Raw genomic sequence first — 21,988 nt, 5'->3', positions numbered from 1 at the left:
CGAGCGAGTTTCTTTAATTTTTTATTACATAAATTAACAGTGACATCCAACACTATATTTGATATATTTTTGTGACTCATATTGGTACTTATTTTCTCTCCCGAATTCACGTAAAATATACTAAGATTGTTTTTATCTTTCACTTGTGGCAAGCCGTTTTTTATATGCATATACATATCACCATTCATTAGATTACACGTAGCAGGGGGAGTCTCAAAACCATTAGTTTATGAATAATTATTTACCTATTATGAAGTTTTAAAACTGTTGATTTTTTCATACTCCATATCGGTGATATTGAGTTTAGTATCACTAGCTTTACAACAGTGTCTATGTAAAGGAATGAAGCGGTTTCATTATGCACAATGAATATCACTTATTATGTTACAATACATTCCCTTAGAACGATCGAAAGGAATGCAGATCGTGACGTCAAAGTTAACTATGACGTCATATCTTATGAAGTACAGACAAGTGACTTGCTACATATCGCTGTGAAATTAATCGGGCAGCCTTAACATAGCCGCGTACTTTTTGACTCCCTGGATGAAATTTAAATTTTGAAAACCTTACTGCACATCTATAGAACAGTCCCTATCATATCCCAAGATATGATTGTCTATCCATTAAATCATAAGAGGAGCTCTTGGATCAATGTTTAAACGTCAATTTTCTGCTACTATTTGACTCCCTGGATGAAATGACGTTTTTGAAACCAGTTTTTTTGTAAAAAAACGTCATTTTTCAGCCATTTAATAACCCCCAGGACAAAATTGAAAATTCCGAAACCTTATTGCGCATCTATAGGATACCCTAAAACATATTCCAAAAGATGATTTGTCTACTGTTGAAAATGTAGGAGGAGTTCGAGGAAGAAGGTTTTTTGTGAAAAAACGTCATTTTTTACCAATTATTTGACCCCCAGGACTAACATAGATGCGGGTATGATAAGGCAACTATCAGTGATCAAATTCCTCTGATTGAAATGACGTCACAATAAGCAGCATGTCATATTTTACTCAGAAACATGTCGATTTTAACTTTATTTCTGGTTTAAATTATAAAAACTACAGGCATAAAATATCATTAAAAGCTCTTCTTACTGAATATATCTTCGATTTCTCTCTATTACGTATAATTATCATTGATGACGTCACAAGCATGTTTAATAGAGAAGATCATGTCGGGAGACAAATCATCGGAATGCAGTGTAAACAATGCCGAAATAGGACTTTTTTAATTCAGATACCTAAGATTTAGATGAGTTTCAGTTAGGATATAATCAGGATAATACAGGCATGGATATTTTGTTTAATCAGCGAGTGTTATAAGGTAAGCAGATCGACATTTATATGGCTTAACCAGCCTTTCCTCTGTCAGTGTGTACAAAAAAGGCAAAAGTGTAACACTACCCCGGATATTATGAAAGATGACTTTGGTAAATATCAACGGTATATGACCTAAACTACTTGACATGTGCTGCTAGAATCATGTGAATCGTTGTTTTAAATGAAAAATACTTTGTATTTTCAATGAAATTATAGAAGTTGAGAGGGTTTCCGATAAATATTTACAATATTTATTTTATGCGATTAACAATAGGATTCTAGCAGTAATACTAATGAACCTGAACTAATTGCCGATCGAATTATTGTAGCAATCATACAAATGAACTTCGGGGTAGTGTTACACTTTTTGATTTTTTGTTAAGGTAAAAAATTGATCTATTTTTAACTGTCACGTGATACCATGGCACGGCAACTTCAAAGATCCAGTCGATTCCGAAGTAGAAAAATAATATCTTGGTGAACATATTCACTTGGTATTAATATTCCACACTGTTTTCATAAAAATAAACAGTTTTCAAATAGATCATAATTTTGACGGTCATTTAACTATGAGTTGCCTTAACCTACCCGCGGAATTTTTGAAACCTTTTTACAAAACAACATGATACCCCAAATCAAACTCCAAGAGTTCAGTTTGCTGGTTTATAAGATGTAAGAGCAGTTTGAGAAAGTAAAACATGACGGACGGACGGACGGACGGATGGACGGACTGACAGACGGACGGACAGACGGAACAGGGTAACAACAATATACCCGAACTTTCTTTAGAAAGTGCGGGTATAACAATTCATACAATCGATGTCACTTTATCTGTTAATACTAAGCTATAGATTTTATTCATTTATTGATATCTTGGTCATTTCTTATCAAGTTTTAAAAAAGGGTATTATACCAAGTATCATTTTTATGCATTTATTTCTAGTATGTTTACTCTAAATATGTTAATTACTTTGCCTAATTAAATCACAAACTTGCTTATGAAATGAGATTGTGTTTGTTTTGTTGTGGTTTAATTTTTCAATATTTTGTGTCAACTTTTCAATAAAACCTTGGCAAATAGTTTCCCCAAATAAACCTCCCAAAATTATATATATAAGGAAGAGAAGTCATTATAAAATGAACACAAGGTTAGAAAAATAAATTATAAATTTTATTAATTAATAATAAATATTTTGAAAATTCAGGGACAGGACGTTGAGTGGTCCATGACCTTCTTATGACTTTGATGCTATTCATAGTAGACGTACTACCAGCTTGAAACGATTTATATTTAGTTAAGGAAATATTACACACAGAAGCTGGGTGCTATCTCACGACATGATAACTGGGTACTATATTCAAGACATAATAACTGGGTACTATATTCAAGACACAATAGCTGGGAACTATATTCAAGACACAATAGCTGGGTACAATATTCAAGACATAATAACTGGGTACTATATTCAAGACATAAAAGCTAGGTACTATATTTAAGACATAATAGCTGGGTACTATATTCAAGACATAATAGCTGGGTCAATATTCAAGACATAATAATTGACATGGGTACTATATTCAAGACATAATAGCTTGGTACTATATTCAAGACATAATAGTAAGTCAAGCCCCTGAGAGATTTGACTGTCGGGAAAGAAGTAGACATAGGACTTACCGTCAGGAAAGAAGCGGACATATCTGTAGTACTCGACCACATGGAAGGGCCGGTAAAAATTATCCAAACTCTTCTCCCCGGGCCTCACATAAGATAGCTTGCTGATGTAACAACCTGCACATGTTAACAAATTGTCAGCAATTATAGTCAAAGCGGCTGTCCCATTCATAAACAGGCCTCAATGGTCTAAGCAATTTTATAAAATGTTCCTACCTCTAAACAAGGAAGAGTTAGGTGAATTTTCAACTACATATATCATGAAATAAATCAATTATTTAGCAAAATGCAAGCAGTTTTTACAGTGCAAAAATGCCATTTGTGATTAGCTATTAAACTCTAGTAAGATTTGAAATGATAGCATCGACAAACTGTTGACCAGCCATTTTCCATGAATGTATATGGTATTATTTAGGACATTGTACGATCTGACACACACTGACCATTGTACAGGAGGTGTGGGCGTTGTATGTACATGTTCCTCCAGCCCCCAAACTTCTTACACTTCCCAGTATTTGACCCCCACACCTTCTGACACGCTGACCGCCAGATTCCCTCATCCCTGGCTGCCAGGTAAAATCCTCGACACACCTGTCAGAACAAAAGCTACCACAGATGAGAATATCAGACAAGAATTTATTAAATCAATATGAGCTGCAATTTTTATGTCAGAAATTTTTACTGTTTACGAGTGATTATGATTAACTACTCAATGACAAAATGAATTATGGCATATAAACATCTGTTGATCATATTTAAGTAAGAAAACCTATTTTGAAGACTTGATTGAAGCAAAATTACATCACGCTGTACAAAAATTGATTTGCTATGTATAATGGTATTCCTTAGCACAAAAAGATAAAATTTGATGATTTATCTTAATTTTATATACTAGTAATAGTATCTTAAAAATTTCAGTTACATGCAGAATTATCATGATAGCAGGTTTTGGTAGCAGAATACAATTCTAAAAATTGCTTTGAGCTTGCACAGGTTACGACATGTTGGAAATTTCTACAGGGTGGTAGTTATTGTAAACAACCTTTACCTCTGAGAAATTTTCAAGAGACTTCATGTCAAGGTCAACAGACACGACCCAACGCAGGATGTAGTTCAAAAGTTCCACAGGTAAAACAGAGATATGGGTAGTCTAAAAAACAAAGTGATATATTGACAATACACGGCTTTGATAAGGTTAATACCCAAAATGCCCTTCAAGTGACCACAAGAAAGCATATTTTGTAACATAAGAATTTAACAAACACTGTATGTAATGACTTACCCTCTGTTCGTACTCTGGGTAACAGGACTTCTAACTGTATGTAATCATGACTTACCCTCTGTTCGTACTCCGGGACTTTACGTCTGTAATGACTTACCCTCTGTTTGTACACCGGGTAGCAGGACTTCCCACTGTATGTAATGACTAGGGTTGGATACCGGTACACAGTACCAATACCGTACCGAATACTTGCTTTGAAAATACCGGTAAAATACCGTTTCATTTAATACCGGTACTAATAGCGGTATTTCTGTATCTTTGAAACCTTTTTATACAATAAAAATGATTTTAAAAAACGATTACAGACTCGCAAAAATCGAATTCTCCACGCATTAAAAGGATAGGCTAATTAACAAAATATGCGCTTTCCCATTCTTAGTACGATCCTTGATTCGACTGCCAATACTTTAGTAAATCAATAAATAAATTAAAAAAAAATAAACTAAAATACATTTACAATGATAGTGTTTAATTTTATTCTGACAATAAATGTAAATTAAAAAGACAAAATAGTGCAAAAGTTGTTTTTTTTTAATTTCGGTTCTATTTTCTGATGTTTCGTCAATTAGTGCGACCAAACAATGGCTGTTATTTTGCCTGGGAAAAGGGGAAAACACAAGGAACTTTACTAAACATTTGAGAATCAGATTCAATTATTTGTCTGTTAATCTTTTATTCAAAGATGGAAGCATAAACATATTTTGTAAACTCATATGTTATTGTAAATATACTATCTTTATAAGTTATAACACTGAAAGATCAAAAACGCATTTATTGAAAAAAATAATTATCATTCTCATTTATTGAGGTCTAGTACCGTATCGTTAAAAATACCGCATCATTTCAAAAATACCGGTAGGGTATCGTACCCTTTCATCCTTAACGGTACCCAACCCTAGTAATGACTTACCCTCTGTTCATACTCCGGGACTTTACGTCTGTAATGACTTACCCTCTGATCGTACTCTGGGTGACAGGACTTTCTGCTGTTGACATCCTCAGACAACTGAAGGCTCTGCAGGTGTTCCATCAGCTTATCTTCAAGCTCTTCATTGTCTACACTGAATATTTATCATTAAGATTAATTACTCTTTCATCAAATCCATATTTCATGTTATTGTGTATATCAAATATGATTGATTTACATATCATTTAGAAAAAAAGTCTGAGGAGAAGAATAATTGAGTCCTCAATGATGATCCTGCCCTATGCCTTTTTAACAATTCTCAGAAGAGAAGAATAACTAAGTCCTCAGAGGAACTTTAACTCTGTTCCACTGACATTTTCCATAAATTCTGTATCATGTGATCAATGTACACAACTTCTGACATGCTTCGTGTCATTAGGCAGCCCTGACATAGTTACATACCTTCCTACATAGCCCTGACATAGTTACATACCTTCCTACATAGCCCTGACATAGTTACATGCCTTCCTACAGGGGCCCTGACATAGTTACATACCTTCCTACAGGGGCCCTGACATAGTGACATACCTTCCTACAGGGCCCGACATAGATACATACCTTCCTACAGGGCCCTGACATAGTTACATGCCTTCCTACAGAGCCCTGACATAGTTACATGCCTTCCTACAGAGCCCTGACATAGTTACATACCTTCCTACAGGGCCCTAACATAGTTACATACCTTCCTACAGGGCCCTAACATAGTTACATACCTTCCTAAAGGGCCCTAACATAGTTACATACCTTCCTACAGAGCCCTGACATAGTTACATACCTTCCTACAGGGCCCTAACATAGTTACATACCTTCCTACAGGGCCCTAACATAGTTACATACCTTCCTACAGAGCCCTGACATAGTTACATACCTTCCTACAGGGCCCTAACATAGTTACATACCTTCCTACAGGGCCCTGACATAGTTACATGCCTTCCTACAGAGCCCTGACATAGTTACATGCCTTCCTACATAGCCCTGACATAGTTACATACCTTCCTACAGGGGCCCTGACATAGTTACATACCTTCCTACAGGGCCCGACATAGATACATACCTTCCTACAGGGCCCTGACATAGTTACATGCCTTCCTACAGAGCCCTGACATAGTTACATGCCTTCCTACAGAGCCCTGACATAGTTACATACCTTCCTACAGGGCCCTGACATAGTTACATACCTTCCTACATAGCCCTGACATAGTTACATACCTTCCTACATAGCCCTGACATAGTGACATACCTTCCTACAGGGCCCGACATAGATACATACCTTCCTACAGGGCCCTGACATAGTTACATGCCTTCCTACAGAGCCCTGACATAGTTACATGCCTTCCTACAGAGCCCTGACATAGTTACATACCTTCCTACAGGGCCCTAACATAGTTACATACCTTCCTACAGGGCCCTAACATAGTTACATACCTTCCTAAAGGGCCCTAACATAGTTACATACCTTCCTACAGAGCCCTGACATAGTTACATACCTTCCTACAGGGCCCTAACATAGTTACATACCTTCCTACAGGGCCCTAACATAGTTACATACCTTCCTACAGAGCCCTGACATAGTTACATACCTTCCTACAGGGCCCTAACATAGTTACATACCTTCCTACATAGCCCTGACATAGTTACATACCTTCCTACAGGGCCCTAACATAGTTACATACCTTCCTACAGGGCCCTAACATAGTTACATACCTTCCTATAGGGCCCTGACATAGTTACATACTTTCCTACAGGGCCCTGACATAGTTACATACCTTCCTACAGGGCCCTGACATAGATACATACCTTCCTACAGGGCCCTGACATAGTTACATACCTTCCTACATAGCCCTGACATAGTTACATACCTTCCTACATAGTCCTGACATAGTTACATACCTTCCTACAGAGCCCTAACATAGTTACATACCTTCCTACAGGGCCCTGACTTAGTTATATACCTTCCTACAGGGCCCTGACATAGTTACATACCTTCCTACAGAGCCCTGACATAGTTACATACCTTCCTACAGGGCCCTGACATAGTTACATACCTTCCTACAGGGCCCTGACTTAGTTACATACCTTCCTACAGGGCCCTGACATAGTTACATACCTTCCTACAGAGCCCTGACATAGTTACATACCTTCCTATAGGGCCCTGACATAGTTACATACCTTCCTACAGAGCCCTGACATAGTTACATACCTTCCTATAGAACTCTCACTTTCCTGTCTCTCTGTAAAAGAACCAACCAGCTTAGTCTCCTTTGATATACATATGAATTGTCAAGGCCTGGATTATAATTTTTTGTGATTTGATGATATGTTTGTTATCCTTATTCATAATCTCAAAGAATTATAAATAGCAAAAAATGTTAAAATTCATAGATACTTATCATTACTTATTATTAACCATGGACAAACATTGAAATAAAATTCCTACAATTAACTCCCCTCCCTCCCTAAAATAAAAAATACAATAATCAAAGAATTTTTAAAAAATATTTATTATCTCTAATGAAGTATCCAATTGTGACTTATTTTCTGCCATGATAAATTGGACTTTTTTGAATAAATCAAAATTTACCTCTTGGACCATGGAGAGATGTAAAGTCGACTTGAAACTCAATATCAGGTACTAGCTGGGTTGCACGCTTGTAGAATTCAACAGCTGAAATATCAGTGTTATTTACACTGTCCACAGTCTACTAAATTATTTATCAGATGATAAACTAGTGTATAATTTACACTGTTAACAGTCCACTAAATTACACAACAGCTGAATTATCAGCATTATTCACACTGTTAACAGTCTACTTAATTACTTAACAGCTGAATTATCAGAAATCTACATTTTAATAATCTACTAAATTTAATGTTATACAGTGTATCTACATTCATCAAAGGTTTCTACATGTGTTTAAAATGTGAGTCAATGTTAACACATGAGTGCTATAAATCTGCCCTAAGTAACATTTAATCACCTGATCACCTCGATGTGATTGTTTACCTTCATAAAGTCGTCCAGACTGCTCCAACTGTGAGCCTTTCAGAAACAAAACCTTTGCCTAGAAATGAAATAAAAAAATCTAAACCACTCATTCAATGCGCTACAGAGCTCTGTATTACTTGTACCAATTCATTTCTTTTTTGGGGGGATCGTTCAAAGAATTAATCTATATAATACTAGCTATTAAATCATGAAAATAGCTTTGGTTAGGCACCAATCTACAATTGAAAAACTTCAAACTTTGAATGTAACTTTCGGCAGATTTATACTTTTTCTACAAGTTATATCTATTCATACAACATTATATGGATTAAAATTTTATCTATTCAAACAAAGCATGAGAACTAGAATTAAATCATTCGCCCACAGACAGTACAGTAAAACTCGTTTAGTACGAATACAGATATAGAGAATTCTCGAATATAGCAAAGTCTTTTTGAGTCCCTGGTAAAATTCTTAACAAATCTTTGCAAATACTTATGGTTATAAGGAATTCGGATATAACGAATTTCAGATATAGCAAACTGATTTTGAGTCCCGTAGTTGTGAATTATAACGAAATTTAACAATTTTATAACAAATGTCTTTATAGTTTATAAAAAGTTTGCACTACCCTTTATCATAATAGTTTGTATGAATTTATTTTCATATAATTTTCTGGACTTACAATCCAATTATTAAAGGTATCAAAGTAATGTATTTTTATTCTAAGCCTCAATTAGCAAAAATTATAGTCTGGTCTATGAATACATGTATATAGTGAATTAGCTATGGTTATTATTAGGAATTCGTTATACGGATATAGCGAATTACGGATATAACGAAGTAAATCCATAGGTCCCTAGGACTTCGCTATAACCGAGTTTTACTGTAATGAGTTATTAGAAGAGGATTCAAACAAACTAATACATGTACCTGCTCTAAGACATAGTCATTCTGTGAGTCAGTGGTCCCTGGCTGACCTCTTGGTGACCTTGACTTTATCTCCTGTTGCCACTGACTACGGAAACTACTCAGCTCATCCTCAAGGTCAAGGTTGCTGTTCCCTTGTACATCACTGCTCAACAGACTAGGAATGCTGGAATCGTCCTACCGAATACAAACTTGTTCTTATCACACACGCAGAGTTATCTGGGGCTACACTAATCTAATCATGTTTTGAGGTTATTGGAAAATACTCTTTGTAACATGTTAACATGTTGGGATCAGACCTAGCTGCAGGACTGTAGCTCATGGTCTGAAAAAATTTTCTTGGATATTTTACTACAGATATCGTCACTTCACTGCTTCTGATAATCTTTTAAACACCATCACCAGCCCTCAAAATTAAAGTGGTGCAAGTCTGTTTACATTTAAAAATGGCGACTCTCGATCTCGACGTAAATTAACATACTTCATTTTCCGAGGTCGGTTATCATGTTTAAGAGAAAATCTGAGGCAAGCAAAGTGACGATATCAGTAGTAAATTTGCTGAACAATTTAATGGTACTAATTATTTTTACAGAATTTGTTTGAAAATAAGGTTAACAGGTCCAAAACTAGCGCAATTTTTTGTGTGCCGTAAATTGCAGTTTTTTTTCAATGGAAGGCACTGTAGCTCCCAGGTCGTCCATCCCAATTTTGTCACACCAGGAGCTACAGTCCTGCAGCTAGATCAGACCAAACTAAACAGAAAGTAAACTGCAACTACACCCTGGGTTTACTTTTGGGATTTACTCTGGGTTTACTAAAGTTGACCTAGAGTAAATCCAAAGTAAACCCAGAGTGGATACAGAGAGTAAACTCTGATCAGAAGTATACATGTACCCCTGAAAGCAGATACTACATGTGTATTTGGAATATACAAGGGGCAGGAATTAACAGGCAGTAAGATGGTAAGATATAAGATGAGTCTGCTTCACACTTCAGTGTATACAGTGGACCCCAAAAGCAAACACCCTGTAAACCCAAAGTAAACCCTGAGTGGACCTAAAGTAAACCCAGAGTAGATGCAAATTTCCAAAAAGCAAATCCAGAGTAAACCCCAAGGAAACTTCAAAAGTAAACCCGGGGTTTAGATTGGGTCTGCTCTGGTGTGAGTTGAGACTGATAAATACTGTAGATCAATATTTGAGGCTTTTGATACCATTGCATTATGACAACATAATAAGTCTAACACAGAAATTATTTTGGAATGAGCAGGAAAATATATATGAGATGCTTTCTCTGTCTTTATACCAAGCACAGCGAGAGGCGGGCGAAGCCCGCCTCGCGAAGCGAGGATTAATGGTAACACGTATATATAAGAAATCAGTGAAAAATGAGAGTTGAATCAGGGGTACTAAGGGCTAAAAAAATTTCTTCCAGCCCTGGGTGCCGCCATATTGGCCGCCATTTTGTTTTTAAAAAGTTACTTCGATCACTGATTGACTGGCACTTATCCATGTTTATTGCTCCTAAACTCGATTAAAAACTTTCCAATGTTTCAATTGAAGGTAATTTAAATTAAAAAAAAATTAAAGTAAAAAACAGATAAGTTTAAATAGTGCTTCAATCAAGAAATATGACTAGTTCTACGTATATCTTATCAAATTATTAGATGGAAAATAAAAACATTAACAACAAGGAACTGATCTTTTAAATAGATACTGAATAAAGTATTCAATTTTTATTACCGGTAGTCGAGATATGAATTAAATGAAAGAAGAAATAAAATTTTGTCGGAACCACATAACTCTTTTCGGCCGGTACCGAAGACAAAACTTGTATGTTTTACATACGAGACATGACGTCATAATGTAGACTGAGCACGCGACGTTTAGTTTAACTTTGGCTAGATCCTACTGTGTGCATTTCAAATAAATTGTTGTACACATATCAAACTGTACTGTGTTAAATCTGCACTCGGTCCAACGGTCACACCGTATACATATTAGATAAGATAGCAATTTTTGTCTTGTAACTGTAATTTGTACAATGATGAAATTTAAACAAAATGCACATGCCTGTTAGCAACAAACAAATTTGATATAAATAATAATAATCCCATCCCCTTGTTTATTGCTACAGATGCTGGCAACTTGTCAATGTTTACCCCTCCCCCTCCAAGGCTTCTGAGTTCTGATGATGTTTGAAAGTTTTATTTCACAACAATTTAGATCCCTTACTTAAAAAATGTTTACCATACATACAGGTCACAAACATCAACGGATGATATGGCTTGCTAAGAAATTACACATGATTCCAAACTACAGGATGTTATTGTTATTGAAAGTGAAACAACAGATTTTCACATCCTTCACATATACAAGTTAAAAATAGCTTGAGAATTCAATACTAATTCTTTTTTTCCTTCCTATAGATCATCCAACATGAAATGCATTAAATTAGGAAATAACTGGATAAGCTAAACCAAGGATATATAATATACAGATTATGTGCAACAGTATATTCGTAGGCCAAGATTTACAATCGTGTTTAAAGTGTTAAACAAAATAACCAGCTGTGACAATTGTTAGGTATAAAACATCAGCTTACCATTGTTGTAATAAACGTCAAAATTTAGACATATAGTTCTCGGAAGGAGTAAATAACGGCAGAATATGATAACAGCTTTGCAAGTCTCACGGCTGCCATTTTTTCCTACTGCATGAATAATTTCCGAGGTGTTGCGAAGGAATGAATACAATTAGTTGAATATCGATCCCGATCAATAAATTCAGTATTTGTAAATTGTTTAGACTTTGTATTATTTATTCATCATCTCTCTTAGTTTATTTTATTGAGAACATGTGATAAAATAAAAGATAAAAATCGAGTTTAACGTTAAAACATTTGTATGCAGAAATGGATCCATCAATTCATTAACCATATGCTGGTTTTGAATTTAAGTAATTCAATTTAGACTTATTTTTGACTTATAATAGATGGCTTATTCAATGTGAAAGTATCTCATCTATTTTACAATAAACAATAATGAATTAAAAAATTAAATTGAATTTCGTAGTTTTTCCCGAATACTTTCTTTCCGTTTAATCCTAAAAATACAGGAATGAAATAATTTGTCTCTGGTAACAAAATACATGTACCTGAAATGAAAAAAAATGTGGACTAAACCTGGATTCGAACCAGGACCTTCCGATTAACCGTCGAAGTTCTTTATAATCCTGGAGACCATTCTTACGTCGCGCCTGGACGCATACTCACATTCCCCGGGGGGCAGCGCCGCCTCTTGTGGAAAGGAGAACACTTGACGTTCCTGAGGAGAATCGAACCCAGATCCCTCCGAATTCTGTCCGGACGCTCTACCCATTGAGCTATTTAGTCCGATGAATAACTGGCTGAATTATTCTCGACAGTTTCTTGTGCATGAATAGTCTTCACCTATAAAAACGACCAACACAAAAGACCGAGGTACATATGTACCGTGTCTTTTGTGTCATGACTTGGCTTTGATTAGTATTCGCATAAAGGTTCATAGTAATTGACAAGAATACCCCCCCCCCCCCCAAAAAAAAAAAGGTGACACCCCCACCCCTTTCATTATTTGTGACAATTTTTGATTTTGCTGGTTTCGTTTTACATTAACCATAGAAAACTTGGTTGGCCATTCTCTCACGCCACTACATGCACGGATTCTACAACCCAAACTTGTTTCAAACACTATTACCGACAATTCACAACAATCAAGCGATTATACATGTAAATGCTATTTGTTCAAACGAATACAGATTTCTGTACATATGTACATATATAGTTTTTATCGAAAACTTAACAAATTGTTGCGGGTGCAAGCCCCCGTGGCTAATTCATATCTGGACCGCTGAACACTCATTTAAGCTAGCACTGCATGCTTATTTTGGGATGTCATCGGTCCAATGACACAACAAGATGCAAGAGGTGCAGACAAATTGAATACCAGCGAGGTATAATAATTTGTCTGCACTACTTGGTGTGTCATAGGACAGACGACATCCAAAAATAAGCATTCAATGCTTTTATTTATATTTTCATACTGATTTTTATTTGTATGAAATATTATGTATCGCCGCTATAAAGCCATTTTTTACGCTCTTAGTCAGGGATATGAAACATACATGGAACAGTCATATTAAAATGTTATTTACATGTAGATAGCTTCCGCGACAAAATTATAGTGCCAGAAACTTTGTGGAGAAAATCTTTTTTATTAAGGAGTAGATATAAATCAATGATTGTTTTTCAAAAGTACATGTCAAATTGGTTTGTAAGATTCAAAGTTTCATTTAATCTCACAAAAATAAATATACTCAAAACACATGGAGACTTTATATTTGTGCTCATGGCGCATAAATTAGCAAAGTGTATTCATGGAAAATTGAACGTCGCAGATTTCCAATGCAAACATAAGGGGGAAATATACACTGAATGTAAATATAAAAAAGTGACATCAAAGTTAAAACTATGACCCTTTTGGAGATTTTGAATGCATGTAACATATCGTATTTCTATACTTTCTCTCTATAATAATGACATGGACACCTTGGAGTACATGTGCACGCACATGTACATCTCCATACATGCAGCCATGTAGGGACATGTTTGCCGATATACATGTATGGTGTTTCTCAATGCATGTCACAATAATCGACACCCGCTTACAAACGTCTCCACCTCCTAGCATATTCAATAAATAATTACACCAGTTAGCACCACATTAGTCTTATAACATCGGCTTGTGCAGAGACTCTGCCTATTCCGGAATTTCCTCTCCCCAGTTGTGAGAACCACTGCCATCAGGTTACGTTTGCTGTACTCTTAACATACATGTACTTGTGGTGCGTGTTTGAAGGTGAAAACGGCGGTGAGAAATTTTGTGTGATCACGTGATTCAGTTTTTAAAGATTTGTTCATCGAGAAGCTCGCATGGAATTGTTCTATGACTATATCGTGTAAGGGTTAGACTGTATGTCTGCCTCAAACGGATGTCTCCACGATATATCAGAGAGAAAGCAATGTCTTTTGTGGGGCTGTACAGGTTGATGAAGTACCTGTTGGTGTGTCTGGTCGGAGGCACCCTCGTATTGGTTTACCTCAAATCGGTGCCCGTACACGTAGACAAGCCGGACTGTGAGAAAACAAGAGTCGTCGTAAAGTGCATAGAGGACCCAAGCGACGTCATGACTGACGGGTTGGAATCTGTCCAGACGATTGTACCGCCAAATGACCGCTCAGGCGTCCCCGCACTGTGTCATGACAGAATACACCCAATCAAAACGGAAAACCGACATCTTTCTAAAGTCGAACGAATCAAAAATGACTTGTGCATAAAAAATTACAGAGAAGAAATAAAGAAAGGTTGGAAGCAATTTCAATACAGCAATCGAGAACCTAGACATCATAATCACCATAAATATCTGACGTCAGAGAGTGTCGTCATCGAGGTGGGCGGGAACAAAGGTGATGACGCAAGCGCACTTAGAGAACTGTATCGTCCTTATATGTATATCGTTCTTGAACCAATGAAACTAGTTTACTTGAAATTGAAGGAACGATTTATTGGGACTAAGAACGTAATATTGTACAATTTTGGCCTTGGTGCATTAAATGGGATATTTTATGTGAATATTGAAGGAGAGGAAGGAGAATTCACGTCTCTGTACAGAAGCTCGTCAGTCAAAGGCACATGCTCTCTAAGGATAGTCAACGCCACCTCATTTTTCCTTCTGCTTGGGGTGGGTTGCTATGAGGTAGAACTTCTTATCTTAAATTGCGGAGGTTGCGAGTTTGACGTCATAGAGTCACTTTTGGCCAGCAACCTTATCAATTTTTTCCGTCATGTACACTTTGTAAGCCATTCTTCATTAGAATCGGTACCTGACTCTGTAGAGAGATACTGCAAAATTCAGCAGATGTTGCTCCGCACCCACCGACCGACTTACCAGTTCCGGTTTGTCACAGAAACTTGGCAGCGGAAGGATATCATATTGAAATAGTCATTGTCTCAATGTTTATTCCGGTTCTTGAATTTTCGATATGCAATATTTCATCTTTCTGATTATTTTTTTATTGTAATTTTTTGTAGTTTCATCATATCCCATGTTTATTTTACAGAGAACATCAAGTCTTTGACTGTGACTTTTTGCACTAACAGTACATTTTTTAAATTCGGTTTGAACTGCTTTTCTGGACATTTTTTTGTTCCCGAGATACTTACCGGTATTATATACTTACATCTATTTTGGATCTAACTCGTGTAATTTCATGCATTTGTAATGTCAAGTAAATACATATGTATATATGATTTTTAATACCGTATACCGTATACCATTCGATGAAATCATGACCTGCAAGAATTGCTTTTCTTTTAAAAACGTTTCTGCGCTTCAGATTTAAAAACGAGAATTCAAATGTAAGCCTAATTGAGAGACACTATACGTCTCTTCTGTACCTAGTTAATAGCCATAGACATGTAACTAGTCGAAGTCTAAGAGTTTGGTAAATAGCCATAGATCTGTAACTAGTCGAAGTTTAAGAGTTTGGTTAATAACCATAGACATGTAACTAGTCGAAGTCTAAGAGTTTGGTAAATAGCCATAGATCTGTAACTAGTCGAAGATTAAGAGTTTGGTTAATAGCCATAGACATGTAACTAGTCGAAGTTCAATAGTTTGGTTAATAGCCATATATCTGTAACTAGTCGAAGATTAAGAGTTTGGTTAATAACCATAGACCTGTAACTAGTCGAAGTCTAAGAGTTTGGTAAATAGCCATAGATCTGTAACTAGTCGAAGATTAAGAGTTTTGTTAATAGCCATAGACATGTAACTTGTCGAAGTCTAAGAGTTTGGTAAATAGCCATATATCTGTAACTAGTCGAAGATTAAGAGTTTGGTTAATAACCATAGACATGTAACTTGTCGAAGTCTAAGAGTTTGGTTAATAGCCATAGATCTGTAACTAGTCGAAGATTAAGAGTTTTGTTAATAGCCATAGACATGTAACTTGTCGAAGTCTAAGAGTTTGGTAAATAGCCATAGATCTGTAACTAGTCGAAGATTAAGAGTTTGGTTAATAACCATAGACATGTAACTTGTCGAAGTCTAAGAGTTTGGTAAATAGCCATAGATCTGTAACTAGTCGAAGATTAAGAGTTTGGTTAATAACCATAGACATGTAACTTGTCGAAGTCTAAGAGTTTGGTAAATAGCCATAGATCTGTAACTAGTCGAAGATTAAGAGTTTTGTTAATAACCATAGACCTGTAACTAGTCGAAGTTTAAGAGTTTGGTTAATAGCCATAGACCTGTAACCAGTGAACCGCCCACGCGTGCCTTATAATATGCTGGTAATATTTTACACATTATTACATTGTCATCATCGAGTGTACATTGTCATCATAAACTGTACTTAAATTGTTATTCTTATGTATCATTAATTGGCGATTGCTGTATATTATCAACTATTTATCGGAGTATAAACCATCCTTCCAAGCCAAGGGTTTTGGATTCGCTCCTCTCATCTGACAACCAACGGGAGAGCATCAGATCAGAAATCATTGACTTGGAACATTGTTTTAGAGAGAATATTCAGATACTATGGTATTAAGTATATCAAATATATATCCTTATTCGAATGATGTAAATATACTTCTATATTTACATCTACCAAGCATAATTTCCTCTATTTCTTACGGAAACTTATAGTGAATTCATATAGAAACAGCCAGACTGAAATCTGCACGCCCCATTTATCGATTGGTCGAAATCTACAGCGGCTGAAAGTGACAGGACTGAAATTAACACGCCCTGTTTATCGATTGGTCTGAACCTGCAGCGACCTTAGTAAAATCCCGGACTGCACGAAATAATCATGACGATGCCAGACTCAAAGTCTCACAGGATACGATTTGGCTGTTTCTTTTAGCTAACGTACTTTTGTAAATTAACAGTAATTTAGTGAATTTTACTAACTTTTCATAATCAGTTTATCAATTAGTTAAAGAAAGATGTTAATGTAAACAATAAAATGCTTTCTTTGATGATTCATGCGGGTTATGAAGGTAGCGATCATTGCAGGAAAAATTTATATAACCCGCTTACGCGGGTTACAGGCCAAAAATATGTAGAATGTAAATATAGAGATATATTAACTATATTAAAAGTTCAGTTTCTGCAAATTCAATGGCGTTGATGATTCTAGTATAATAAGGATGACTTAGTCAGATGGCAAAAACATCCACCCATTGTAAATTTGGGCTTCTATTAAACTTGATCAAACAGATGCACTGGTTTACGGCCGATTTTGTAATTTTTTACGACCAATTTTCTGCAGACATAAACTCATACACTATCAGAGATATAAATATGAATTTTCAGGATAGGTAGACTACAGTTTGAAGTTGTGCACCATGGAGTTTTTGACGCAATCGGTGCAATATTTTTGAACTCGCCTGGGCACGAAAATTGGGTACGAATTTTGAATCAAAATTTCCAAACGTTTTGATTTGTATCTATTTATCAGTTGATATTTTAAGACATGTATAACAAAAGTGGTAGAGTATGAAAAGTACTTTCCAACGAAATCATGGTAATGGGGCTGGTCCTTTTAATTAGGGACCAAGAGACTCGAAAGTCTATTACAATAACTTAAAAACGATAGATTTTGTAATGCATTATATAAGCAAAATTCTTGATCGTAACAATATCTGTTTGAAAAACTCATTGCTACACCGATCTATTACGTAATTAGGGATTTTTATGGGCTAAATTCCTTAAACTTTGGCGCAATATATCTAGAGGAGACATATTTTGTTAAGCATTGTAGAAGACAAAATGTCTGTTTTGATGATTCTAATCGATTCCACTTATCGAAACACCAATCTATGTCCCCATTTAGGATCTACAGGGCTGGCCCCTAAAATATTCAATCATTTGTATCTAAAAAGTGAAAAACAATTTTAGATTTGCGTAAGGACAACAAATGTTAGTATTCATGAGACCTTTCGTGTGATATCAAGAAAAAGGGGCTGGCCCTTTTAATTAGGGACCAAGAGACACGTATAGTCTATTACAAATAAATTAAAAACGATCAAGAGTTTGAAAAAATTATTGCCCATTCATTTATTATGTAATTAGGTATTTTTATACATTATCTGAAAGTGGGGGGGGGGGGGGGGGGGGGTAATTCACATATGTATCTATATTTTATGTGATCATTTAGATAAATCGGACGGAAGACATATTCGTTACTGTTAACGCGAGATCGTATCTTATGGAACGCCTCAACTGCCTTATGTAGATAATCTTCATAATATGATGATACTTTAACATTACATGCTGATACTTTAACATTACATGATGGTACTTTAACATTACGTGCTTATACTTCAACATTACATGATGGTACTTTAACATTACGTGCTGATACTTCAACATTACATGATGGTACTTTAACATTACGTGCTGATACTTCAACATTACATGATGGTACTTTAACATTACGTGCTGATACTTCAACATTACATGATGGTACTTTAACATTACGTACTGATACTTCAACATTACTTGATGGTACTTTAACATTACATGCTGATTCTTCAACATTACATGATGGTTCTTTAACATTACGTGCTGATACTTCAACATTACATGATGGTACTTTAACATTACGTGCTGACACTTTAACATTACATGCTGATACTACTTCATTATATGATACTTTATCATTACATGGTAGTTGAATAGTTGAATACAAATATGATTGCATCCATGAGGAAAGAGTGCTCATGGCATTTTTGTGTGCACATTTTGAGATTTTTACAGAATTGAATAAAAAAACATCCTTCATTACATACTCCAGTTGATTATCTTGGATAATTTGTTGTCTGAATATAATTATATTAAAGTGTTTGTTATACATATGCATACATGTAGGATATGTATAAATTTTTTAATTTAATTGTCGTGATTGAGTGGTTGTTACAAATATAATGAAGGCGACCGTGCCCCACTTCCCTCCAGAATCCAGTTTCACCTGAGTGGCACAAGCTCTAATTTTGGCAATACGTATTTTAATAATAACCAGCTGGGTTCGAAAAGTGTCCATTTTTATGTAAGGAAATAAAGGAAATAATAAATGAAGCATATTTGAATTGTTGTGTAGCTTGACTTAAGTCCTATAATCTCCTCGTAATACGGAATCACGATCCTGGTGCTTATAGCTTATCAAGAACAACCGCATACTGAAATACCATCATTTTATGAAATATCAGCATGTAATGTTTAAGTAACAGCATGTAATGTTGAAGTACCATCATGTAATGTTAAACTATCAGCATGTTATAGTACAGTATCATATAATGAAGAAGTATCAGCACTTAATGTTAAAGTATCAGCACTTAATGTTAGAGTACCATCATGTAATGTTAAAGTATCAGCATGTAATGTTAAAGTACCATCATGTAATGTTGAAGTATCAGCACGTAATGTTAAAGAACCATCATGTAATGTTGAAGTATCAGCATGTAATGTTAAAGAACCATCATGTAATGTTGAAGTATCAGCATGTAATGTTAAAGTACCATCATGTAATGTTGAATGATCAGCATGTAATGTTAAAGTATCATATATAATGAAGATAACCTACATAAGGCAGTTGAGGCGTTCCATAGTATCTAGTTTTTCTAGTATTTCTGTTTGAGCCATCATTATACATGTAGCATGCAATGATGCAATAACAAATACACATGATTGTGTATCAATATGCAGAGGCATGCATTTATAGATTAAGGATTTACCGCTCCCAATCATACACCTTGCATATAACATTTCAGACTAATACTATTGTTGTTTATTGAATACATTTGGCATTAAAACGTTTTTTTTTCAACCTGTCAATATCAATGTCTAGAGGCTGCACCAATGACGTTAAAAATAGGAAATCTTTCAGTATCATTTGGCTGATTTATCAACAGGCTAGGAGATTACGTGACGAAAATAATCCCAACTTTTGATAGCACGGTATGCAAAGGGTTCGTGAGGAGCGGTGCGGATCAGAAACTCCTGGCTAGCAAAGATGATTTTATTTAGACTGTGTATCATTTATTCATTATCTCTCGTAGTTTCAATTCTTTTATTTAAAACCTGTGATAAAATAAAGGATAAAAATCGAGTTTAACGTTTAAATCATTTTTATGCAGAAATGGATCCATAAACCCATTTATCTATACATGTATGCTGGTTTTGAATTTATTTATTTTTTTCGACCTATAAAAGATGGTTTATTCAATATGAAAGTATTTAATTTGTATTACAATAAAGCGAAAATAAATTAGAAAATTAATTTGAATTTCCTAGTTTTTTTTTTCCCGAAAACCTTCTTCATGTTTTATAATACACGTATCAAACATGGGAGTCATATTCAAGCATGATTTTTAAAATCGGTCAAGTGGTCGTAGTTCATCCAGGTAAAGTAATGAGGACAACGCATGATGATTAAAAATAAAGGTTAACGAATTATAGTAGGCTGTATAAAAGTCTATAAAGTAAAAATACAGGAATGAATATTTAATGAAACAATTTATGTCTCTGGTAACAAAATAGATGAATTGAAAAAAAAATGTGGACTAAACCTGGATTTGAACCAGGACCTTCCGATTAACCGTCGAAGTTCTTTACATTCCTGGAGACCATTCTCACGTCGCGCCTGGACGCATACTCACATTCCCCGGGGGGCAGCGCCGCCTCTTGTGGAAAGGAGAACACTTGACGTTCCTGAGGAGAATCGAACCCAGATCCCTCCGAATTCTGTCCGGACGCTCTACCCATTGAGCTATTTAGTCCGATGAATAACTGGCTGAATTATTCTCGACAGTTTCTTGTGCATGGAAAGTCTTCACCTACAGAAACGACGCAACACAAAAGACCGAGGTACGTATGTACCGTGTCGTTTGTGTCATGACTTGGCTTTGAGGAGTATGCGCATAAAGGTTCATAGTAATTGGCAGAAAGCAAGAGAACCAAAGAAATTGATACTCTACCCCTTCAATTAATTGTGACAATTTTTGATTTTGGTAGTTTTATATTCACCCTTAGGAAACTTTGTTGGCCATTCTCTCACGCCACTACATGCCGGGATTCTACAAATTGTTGGACCGTGGTTTATGAGGAAATACATGCGCTTTTTAAAAAAAAAGAATGTTACGTAAAATATGTATAAGATGCTCATTGGTTGAGTCGGACAATTTTATAGTAGAAATATCCTGTGATAAATTCTTATGATATTTACCAAAGCCCAATTTCTTGCTGTAATCAGCTAGATTTGCATAGATACACGGATGAATCAGAATTGTTGAATGTCTTTCCCAACTTCAAAAACCCTTTTCTTCCACCCAAACTTCTCTACTATAACCGACAAAGTATTCAATTCACATCAATCAAGTGACTATAAATGCTAATTGTCCAAACGAGTACAGACTTCGAACGCGCGTTATGTATTTTTTCTGCAACGTCGCCACCTTTATATCCCACATAAATCATCAAAGAAAGCATTTTATTGTTCAAAAAATAAAACAACGCTTTTACAGAGCTATAAAGTAAGTTCAGTTTCTGCAAATATATCGGTGTTGACGATTCTGGTATTATATAAAGGATGACTGAGTCAAAAACATCCACCCATTGTAAATTTGGGCTTCTAAAAAACTTGATCGAGCAGATGCATTTATTGTCGACGAACTCCCTGTGAACGAGTTTACTGATTTTAAAGAGGTTCGTTTCTC

General features: G+C 35.5%; 2 protein-coding genes across 2 annotated transcripts in view; both read right to left on the bottom strand.

The window, feature by feature from the left end:
- Nucleotides 1-11,919, bottom strand: part of LOC128166431 (uncharacterized) — a 45,546-nt gene extending 33,627 nt beyond the window's left edge. The window contains exons 1-9 of the mRNA XM_052831600.1: nucleotides 11,770-11,919; nucleotides 9,169-9,342; nucleotides 8,254-8,311; nucleotides 7,831-7,914; nucleotides 7,450-7,480; nucleotides 5,235-5,343; nucleotides 4,049-4,150; nucleotides 3,444-3,591; nucleotides 3,004-3,117 (exon numbers count right to left, since the gene is read on the bottom strand). Coding sequence (XP_052687560.1) covers nucleotides 3,004-3,117; nucleotides 3,444-3,591; nucleotides 4,049-4,150; nucleotides 5,235-5,343; nucleotides 7,450-7,480; nucleotides 7,831-7,914; nucleotides 8,254-8,311; nucleotides 9,169-9,342; nucleotides 11,770-11,772 — 823 coding nt within the window. The 5' untranslated portion in view covers nucleotides 11,773-11,919. The remainder of the gene's footprint in view (nucleotides 1-3,003; nucleotides 3,118-3,443; nucleotides 3,592-4,048; nucleotides 4,151-5,234; nucleotides 5,344-7,449; nucleotides 7,481-7,830; nucleotides 7,915-8,253; nucleotides 8,312-9,168; nucleotides 9,343-11,769) is intronic.
- Nucleotides 11,920-12,330: 411 nt separating this feature from the next.
- LOC128166441 (uncharacterized) lies at nucleotides 12,331-21,038 on the bottom strand. Its single transcript, XM_052831611.1, has 2 exons — nucleotides 20,870-21,038; nucleotides 12,331-12,522 (listed from the first exon to the last, which is right to left on the bottom strand). Exons 1-2 carry the CDS (start codon nucleotides 21,036-21,038, stop codon nucleotides 12,374-12,376), a joined length of 318 nt encoding a protein of 105 aa, XP_052687571.1. The 3' UTR covers nucleotides 12,331-12,373.
- Between the last annotated feature and the right edge of the window lie 950 nt (nucleotides 21,039-21,988).

This window comes from Crassostrea angulata, chromosome 1 (assembly GCF_025612915.1).
Source record: "Crassostrea angulata isolate pt1a10 chromosome 1, ASM2561291v2, whole genome shotgun sequence".
Lineage (NCBI taxonomy): Eukaryota > Metazoa > Mollusca > Bivalvia > Ostreida > Ostreidae > Magallana > Magallana angulata.
This window is presented reverse-complemented; position numbering and strand designations above follow the sequence as displayed.

Bases quoted from the DNA above. Each gene is read 5' to 3' on its own strand.
- LOC128166441 (XM_052831611.1), bottom strand. From the start codon at position 21,038: ATGGGTAGAGCGTCCGGACAGAATTCGGAGGGATCTGGGTTCGATTCT. The intron at 12,523-20,869 runs AATCGGAAGGTC...CGTCCGGACAGA, and splicing joins TGTAAAGAACTTCGACGGTT to ATTCGGAGGGATCTGGGTTC.